Below are 8,533 nucleotides of genomic sequence, written 5' to 3'. Positions count from 1 at the left end.
TATATCTCTATCTATGTATCTATCATCTATTTACCTATCATCTATATCTATCATCTAACATCTATATCTATCATCTATTTATCTATCATCTATATCTATCATCTAACATCTGTATTATCTATCATCTATCACATCTGTATCTATCCTCTTTTATCTCTCTAAACATCTATATCTATTATCTATCTATCCATCCATTCCATCTACATGCATGTGTATCTAATTCCTATTGATTTAGATCAACTCAGAACTGACCCTCCTTTGGGTTTCTGAGCTGTAAATCACACAGAAGGAGACTCCTCCATTTGTTTCCCTTGGAGCTGCTGGTAGATTTGAACCAACACACACACACACACACACACACACACACACGCACGCGCACGCGCGTGCGCTCTGGTGCCCTAGTGGCAAGGTGCTGTGCCGCTAACCCAAAGGTATGTGGTTTGAACCATCAGTGGTTCTGCAGAAGGAAAATGGGCAGTTTCCTCCAATGTGATTTACTGCCTCTGAAAACCTCTTGCAGGTCAGCTATGAGTCGGTCCCAGCACAGTGGTAGATAACACACACACACACACACACACACACTCGCGCGCACATGTTGTATGTGGTGGAGTCTGAACTGACAGAGACCTGCACATTTCATGAGGGCATGGCCCATCTCGCTCCCTCAGAGTGGCTGGTGGGTTTGAGCCAACAGATATGGCCTCTGGGTCAGCCGTGTTAACTCCCTGCAGATCACACAACCAGAGCTCCTATCTGTCCATCTATCTGTGTACTTTACAATATGGACTGAAGTTCAACATCAAGAAGACAAAAATTCTCACCACGGGGCCAACTGGCAGCAGCATGACATATGGAAAAGAGTTGAGGTTGTTAAAAACTTCAACTTACTTGGCTCCACAATCAACACTCTTGGCATCAGCAGTCAGGAAATCAAAACATGAATTTTTTGAAAAAATCTGTGGTTAGGGACATCTCCAAAGTGCTAAAGAGTATTGATGTTACTCTAGGGACTAAGCTGCATCTGACCCAGGCCATGGTCTTTGCAGTTACTTGCTATGTATCAGAGAGCTGGACAATGGCTAAGGGTGACAGAAAAACTGATGTCTTTAAATTGTGGTGTTGGAGAACAATATTGAACATATACCATGAACTGCCAAGAGTAGAACAGGTCTGTATTGGAGAGTGTGAAACCAAATTTGTCCTGGTGGCAAGATCTCACATATTTTGGGTATACCAGGAGGGACTAGTCTGTGAAGGACATCAAGCTTGAAGAGTGGAGAGACAACACAGGAGAGGAAGATCCCAGATGAGATGAATTGGCACCGGAACTTGGGCAATGGGGGTAGATGTGTTAGTGAGACTGCCTCAGGACAGGGGTTCAGAGTTATTGTGTATAGGGTCACTATGAGTTGTAGGTATATAACAACAACTCATCATGTAATCTGTATCTCTGTATCATCTACCTAATCTATACCAATCTCTGTAATCTGTATCTGATCTATCTCCCTCCCATCCTGCTTCCCCTCAGGCTCCCTCGTAGGTGAGTGTGGGGCAGAGGAAACCATGAAGATCTTACTTGGTGGATATGATGTAAGGAAAGGACACTGGAGGAACCCCATCCTCCACTCCCTGTTAAGTGTTTGCCAAATGCTGGACAACAGCTGCCTGTTCCCATTCAACTCTGCCTCACCCACCAAAGTAATCAGAACACTTCCACCTGTCACACAAGAAAAGTTTATTGAAAAATAAAGTTCTCCCTATTTTCTCTACAACAGTGGAAAACAAAGCAGAGCTTTCTATGCAAGTACAGTACGTTTGGACAGCGACACCATGTTGCAGAATCCAGCCCTCGCCCCAGGAGCTGTTTGAAGACAGATGAGAAATGGCGTCAGCTGAAGAGTCCTCTGGGCTGACAGCAACAGGACAAAGGAGCCACTCTCTCCTTTGACATCCTGTGTGATGATCTTCTTCCATTAATACTCGGGTGGGACAGTGAGAAAGGGACTTCCAAATGAGCTTTCCCCCTGCTTTGGAGAAGGGTACTGATGGTCCCTGGCCTCCTCTCCCTTCACACTCCAGCACCCCAAATGCAACCCCTCCTCGTTCAGGCAGGGCACAGCTCAAAGCAGAGGCGCACAGCAGGTTCCACCAGCTACAGGGTGGGGGTGGGGAGAAGGGAGACCGTGTGTAGACTCCCCAGATTCTGGGATGGAGGGGGCGGTGTTTGAAGGTGGCCAGTCTAAATTTCCATCCCTAGAAGTATCTACTCAGCAGAAAATGAGCCAAATGATTGTGAAGGGGACACTGGCGTCCAGCCAGGCCTCGACATTCTACATTATCCAGGGACATATGGACAGGAGACAAACCTCCAAGGAAATAAAGAGGCCAGACCCTCCCAAAATAGGTCACACTTGATGAGTTCTACCATGCCAGCCACACCCCCAACCTCAGGAAGCCTTACCTGAGTGGCTGTAACCAGCTTAGCCTGCTAGGCTGGCAGTTAGACAGGGGCCCCACTAGAAGTGACCTTTTATCTATGGGAATGTGGGTGGTGCTGGCCAGCCAGGGTGTCTGATCCCTGTCGACAGGAGGGGCTACCTGGGAAATAGACTAATTCCATGTGTTGTTCTAGAGTTCTTGTCCCCTTGCAAAACCCAAACAGAACCTCTGTTGCTGCATTTCAGAGGAGTAGGAGTTAAGGGACTTCAAAGATGGAGTAATTTCTGATCAAGACTTGAGCCCCAGACCACCTTTTCCCTCTCCAGTGTCTTAAGCCCTTGCAGCCTCACTTCATCTGGGGCTGAACCATGATGTACTTTCAAGCCACTAAGCGAATTTACAGAAGACTATCAACCAGTGGGGTGGGTGCAGGACTTGGACATTCTAGACTGTTAATTCCTACGACATTTAATCCACGTGGTATCTTCATGAAGGTATGAATTCTGAGTAACAAAGAGTGAGGTCAGCTCCTACTTCTCAGGTTTTGAGATTGCTAATAACACTAGTTAACATCTGCTAGGGTTCACTACGTGCCAGGCACTGGGCTACACGGGCATCGCACAGCCACCCGAAGCACTAAGCAAGGTGGGGAGAGGGGTGTGTTTCTCTGCATCCAACTACATGGCTAATGTGGCCATTTCCTAGAAAATAAACTTGGTTTTCCATCTCTAGTTGAAGTCAGTAAGAATGAAAGGAGCTTGCCCTGCATTAGGAAATACATACCTTCCCAGTTGAGTAGAAATACTAATTCATCCATCTACTCAAATGGGGATGCTTAGCAGCCTCATTAGAGTGCATGGGATTAGGATGAAGCTGGTGTGGAATTACAATACTTTAAATAAATAAAACAATCCAGGCTGGGACAGTGACACATACAACAGAGCCTGTCGTTAACCAATAGATGCTTTGCTTTAAATCAAGAATTACTGGGCACTGGGGAGAGAGGGAGGGGTCTAGGGCTACCACCTCAGAGCAGTGGGTGGGGAGCCCACATTTGGTCCAAAATCACACAGCTGCCTGCAAATAGCCCTGCTCAAGCCTGACCTGAAGTGTCTACGGCTTCACTACTGGGAAGCCGTGTCTAGGGACAAGTCCTCATAAAGAGGAGAAACTCCTCTTCACCTAAGTGAAACCCAATCACCAAGGAAACCAAGTGGGGTGTACAGACGTGGCCACCATATTGCTGGGAAGGGCTTTGGGGCTGGTGAGGGGACTTGGCCTCCCAGCCACACTTAGCAATGTTTAAGAGAGACCTAAAGAACCCAGCTAACAGACATGGCATGCAGGATGGGTTGGTGCAATCTGGGGTGTCCGTGTGTGTGCTTGGGGACACTTCCGGTCTGGCATCTGCAGTGACCCCAGGGCATGTCCAGTGTCCATGCTGGAATCAGCTATCATATCTTAATAAAACAGCACCGAGGTTTTAAAAGTTAACCCCAAAGAAAAGGGAAAAGGCACATGGGAAAATAAATATCATCAAAAAGACAGACAAGGACATCTAGACATAGCATATGCAGAAAGGGTGACAGTAAAACCGAGTATAAACCCAGAGAGTCTCCATGTGGACATGTGCAAATCAAACAGCAAACATGGGAAAATGAGGTGTTCACTGGCACTGAATGTGTTTCTCAACTTTAACTTTCAAAGGAAAGCTTTCTATCTTTTAATAAATTAGATGACTGGTTTTTTTAAGATTTTATAAGGACTTCTGATCACAACATTTAAAAATATTCCCTTAGGGGAGGAGAAAAATAAACGCCAAAAACTTAAAAGCTCAGGAAAGATAATCTGATAGGAGAATGTTGATCCAGTCTTCTCTCCCTGTGGATCTGTCAGCAAATGCAGGTTGTTCAGGATTCTACAAAGACGGTCCCTTGTCGAAGCCTGGAGGCTCCAAGCTCTGGCTGTCAGGTCATGGCACAGCCTCCTCCCTTCTCAGGCACAGCTTGACCCAGCCCCAGGAAGATGACCTGCAGCCAGGATTCACTGTGGTATGGCAGCTCTTCACAACGCCTAAGACCATCTCCAGCTCATCCAACCCAGGCCTGGGACAAGGATGAAGGCTGGGGAAGGTGCTCTGGGGGGCTCCCTGGGCCCAATGTCTGGGATGGTGCCTAGGGAGCCCCTTTTAGAACATAAAGCAAGCATACCTTCTTTTCACAGAACTTTGCTTTCCAGCTTCCTTCCCTTCTGGCTTACCTGCTTGTTGAGACAGCTCTCTGCTAACAAATGGGGAGAGGCTGACCCAGGGGCTCCCCCTGCTGGTCGCATAGGGGAACGGGCATCGTTGGCTTTGGAGGTTCAGGAGCCCACAGCACAGGCTGGGACTGGCAGCTGCAGTGGCAGCCTGGGTGGGAGAGTCCAGTAGTGGATCCCCAGGCCAGGATGCCCACTGACTCGGAAAAGCTGCTCCCAAGAGTAAGGGCGCATGCTCACACACACATACACACACTCACTGTCACTCACTTTCTATCACCAACAGGGCTTCCTCAGGACCTTGCCCTTCTCACTGATGGGCCAACACAGGCTCAGTTCTTGCCAGCGCTGAGGCCGCCCACTAGCACTCTGCTGCAGATGTGCTCAGGGGTCACTTAAGATGGGGAATGCCACTCAGCCGGGTCAGCTGCACACATGGGGTGATGTATGTACCTGGTGGAGATGGGGTGTGGGCAGCCAGCCCCCAGATAACAGGCCATGCTAGGCAGGGTGTCCTCAGTGTGTGATCAGACACTGCCCCAGCCCCCCACGAGCACGCTCCCTGGAATGTGGTCATGCCAATGAGGTGCCAGTCACCAACCAACAAGGCATGGCTTACGCTATTACTACTGATGTGCAGTGAACAACATGTCTGGTGTATGTCTAACCCCTGGCCTTCCTGTGGCATCAAAACCCCAAATGACCAATCTCTGTCAGGGATGGTGGACCTGGTAATCCACTAAACAAGGGCCTGTGTTCACCCAGATCAGTGAGTAAATGAAGTTAGCTTGTGCTGCTTGTGCCTATGGGCACCTCTTCCTGGTGACCCAGACCCTCACGGGGACAAGAGTAAGCCCTCCAATGTGACGAGCGGCATGGAAGTCCCTCTCTTCCTTCTGCACACAGTGACATTTGAAGGGGACAAATGGAACAAAGACTAACTGGCAAGTAGAAGTCCCCAACCCTCCAAATTCCATCCCAAGAGGAAACCAGGAATCCCATGAGAGGGGCTGGCAGGCGCTGGAGGGAAGCTGAAAGAGGAGGCCCCCTCGGAGTAGTGTCCCTTCTAGGCTCTGGGGACAGCCCACAGCCCAGCTGGACCCCTGGTACCCTGGAGTGTTTGGCATGGTTCTGGAAGTGAGATTTCCTCTTGCTCTGAGGAGGCAGCTCCCTAGAGGAGGCCCCAGGCCCAGGGCAGGCCACAGCTCACCCTGTCTCTGCCCCTGTGCTCTGCCCATAGGAGCCACAGTGTCAGGTGGCAGACGGCAAGGTGGGAATGAAGGAAGAAACTCAACGTGTGAAGAGCCCTCAACTCCCTCCCTTGTTTCCCACCCTCCCAGTCAAATAAATAAATTAATGGGTTGAGGAAATGTCCCACACAAAGTTCTTTCCATTCAGCTCACTCTTCCTCTTGGTTTTCTTTCTTTTTCAAGCGGATCTTCAGATCTTGTGTTTACTCTGGAGCAGGTACCTCAGTGAAGTCTCCTCACAGCTGCTCCTCAGAAAACAGCAATGTGGCGTGGCCAGAGGGAGGCCAGACTGGGCCGCGTGCAGTCTGGATTTGGGGACACACTGCAGTGTGAGAGCAGTGGAGCTTGGCCCAGCACACAGAGTGGCTGGAGGCCCTGGACAGCTACCAGCGGCCTGTCCTCCTGTAGCATCGGTCCGGCTGTGGAGGATGGCCGCTATAGGCAGTCTTTGCACAGAGCCACCTGGCCTTTGAAGAAGTCCCGGCAGGGGCAGATCCTCTGGTGCCTGGGGTGGGCGCCCGCACAGCTGAAGAGCAGCAGGTCCCCCTGAAACACACAGTGCTTGCTCTTGGGATCGAAGGAGGGCACCAGGATGTCTTTGGCCAGCTCAGAGCTCTGGCAGACCACCTCGTACCTGGAGAAGACAGAGTGGAACATGGGTTGGAAGCACCTGTCCTTGTCACTGCTGCCTTTGACCCACACTCAGTGCAGAGGGCAACCCTGGGTCCTCCTGCCTCAGACAATGATGAATGGAGCTCACACTCCAAGCCAGCTCTAGGGGTGCTGCCACTGGAAGGAGTGACAGTGCAGACATCTGCCCAGTGAGGCCATGTCTGCAGAGGGGGCTCAGAGTGCAGGTAACCCACACATCTGTGCATCATTCTAGAAGAAAACACACTTGCAGGGTGAGCCGTCCTGGAGGAAGGCAAGCTGCAGGGTGAGCGGTATGTAGGAGCTTAGAAGGCTCCATGCTGACACGTTCACAGAAGTTATTTGGGAGACTGAGGTGGGGTGAAAAACTGTCACGGGGGGCTCTGGTGGCCCAGTGATAAGGGGTGTGCTTCAATCCCAAAGGCCCACAATGTGAATCCACCAGTTTTGCTCCATGGGAGAAGGGTGAGCAATCACCTCCTGTGGAATTTACTGCCTATTTCAACATTTCAAGTATGTGTGAGTAATGTCACACAGGTGTCTGGCCTTCCTGACCCCGCAGTGCTGACAGGAGCAGTCACTCACTGGAGATGACCACGTTGCAGTTAAAGGATACACAGGGCAAGGGCCTCTCTGAGCCCAAGCACAGGCTCCTGTGTTACCATGCGGGGATCACTGCTTGGAGAGTTGCTGAGAGTCTACACGGTTCTGTCTGAACAGTGTCAGCCTCAGACTGCAAAGCCTAGGGCTTAGGCTGGTTCCCCCCACACAGGGAAGGTTCTATCCACATCCCTCAAAGATATCAGGTTCTGCTCTGTACCCCCAGAGATACTAGGTTCCATTCCATAACCCCCAAAGATAAGCAGGTCCTGCCCTGCACCGTCCTGCACCACCCCAGAAATATACCAGGTCCCACCCTATATCTCTCAAACATACCAGGTCTCATCCCACATCCCCTAGAGATACCAAGTCTCATCCAACATCCTCCAGATACCAGGATTCACCCAGTATCCCCTAGAGATACTAGGTCTCATCTCACATCCCCTAGATATATCAAATCTTATTCCACATTCCCCAGAGACACCAGGTCTCACCCCACGTCTTCCAAAGACAGCATGTGTTAACCATGAGTTCAGAGAAGGTGTGTGGCCAGGTAGACCTGGACTTGAATGTTGACTTCTTCGTTTATGAACTGACCCTGGAAAAATGGCTAGTAATCTCTGTGATTCAATCTCTTCTGTAAAATGGGGACAGCCAAAGGAAATGAGGGCATTTACAGTACTGGGCAATCCCACTTGGGGAAACACTGGGGAATAAACAGTAATGTATTGTAACTCTGTACATTATGATCAATTACTATTACATCTATTGTAATAACTTCTAGTATTACAAACAACAATAGTAATAATGTGGCAACAACAGGCGCCCTGCTTTGCAGACTGTCCATGCTCCTCTCCTGCCCTAATGTGCACATGTATATATGACAACAGCTTCCGCATCCCTTGTCCAGGGTCTCCTTGTATGATCTGCGGGGATCCCAAGATTTCCTGCTGCTGTTGGCATGCTTCCAGACGCTGAGGAAAGCTTCACCCCTCCGGCACTCCTGCCTCCTTCCTCTCCGCTGGCCCACATAGGCTGCTAGGCATGCCTTGCCACACCAGTGCCAATCCTGCTGTCTTCTTACATGTGCTGCAGCATTTGCTGGGCCTGAGGCTTCAGTTGGGCTCCTGGTCAATTGGCTCTGAAGCCCCATCGTTTCTTGATAACAGGGATGCCACCAGCTTTCATCTCCCCGCTGCCAGAGCGACCTCTCCTTTACACACGCTGACTGGGGCCCAGGCCTGCAGAACTGCTCGGGAGCAGGCTTCCTTACTGTTTCTCTAAACACCCTTGTTGTTGTTACTGTTATGTGCCATCGAGTTGTTTCCGACTCATAG

The 8,533-nt window shown here is 50.0% G+C and overlaps 1 protein-coding gene across 1 annotated transcript in view; it reads right to left on the bottom strand.

The window, feature by feature from the left end:
- Positions 1-6,362: 6,362 nt before the first annotated feature.
- The window catches only part of MGAT5 (mannosyl (alpha-1,6-)-glycoprotein beta-1,6-N-acetyl-glucosaminyltransferase), a 361,502-nt gene continuing 359,331 nt past the window's right edge, over positions 6,363-8,533 (bottom strand). Inside the window, exon 16 of the mRNA XM_006894455.1 lies at positions 6,363-6,579. Coding sequence (XP_006894517.1) covers positions 6,381-6,579 — 199 coding nt within the window. The 3' untranslated portion in view covers positions 6,363-6,380. The remainder of the gene's footprint in view (positions 6,580-8,533) is intronic.

Source organism: Elephantulus edwardii, unplaced genomic scaffold, assembly GCF_000299155.1.
Source record: "Elephantulus edwardii isolate Elephantulus edwardi_28Jun2011 unplaced genomic scaffold, EleEdw1.0 scaffold00143, whole genome shotgun sequence".
In the NCBI taxonomy this organism is placed as follows: Eukaryota; Metazoa; Chordata; class Mammalia; order Macroscelidea; family Macroscelididae; genus Elephantulus; species Elephantulus edwardii.
Note: the sequence above shows the minus strand (reverse complement) of the source record. Positions and strands in the feature narration are given on the sequence as shown.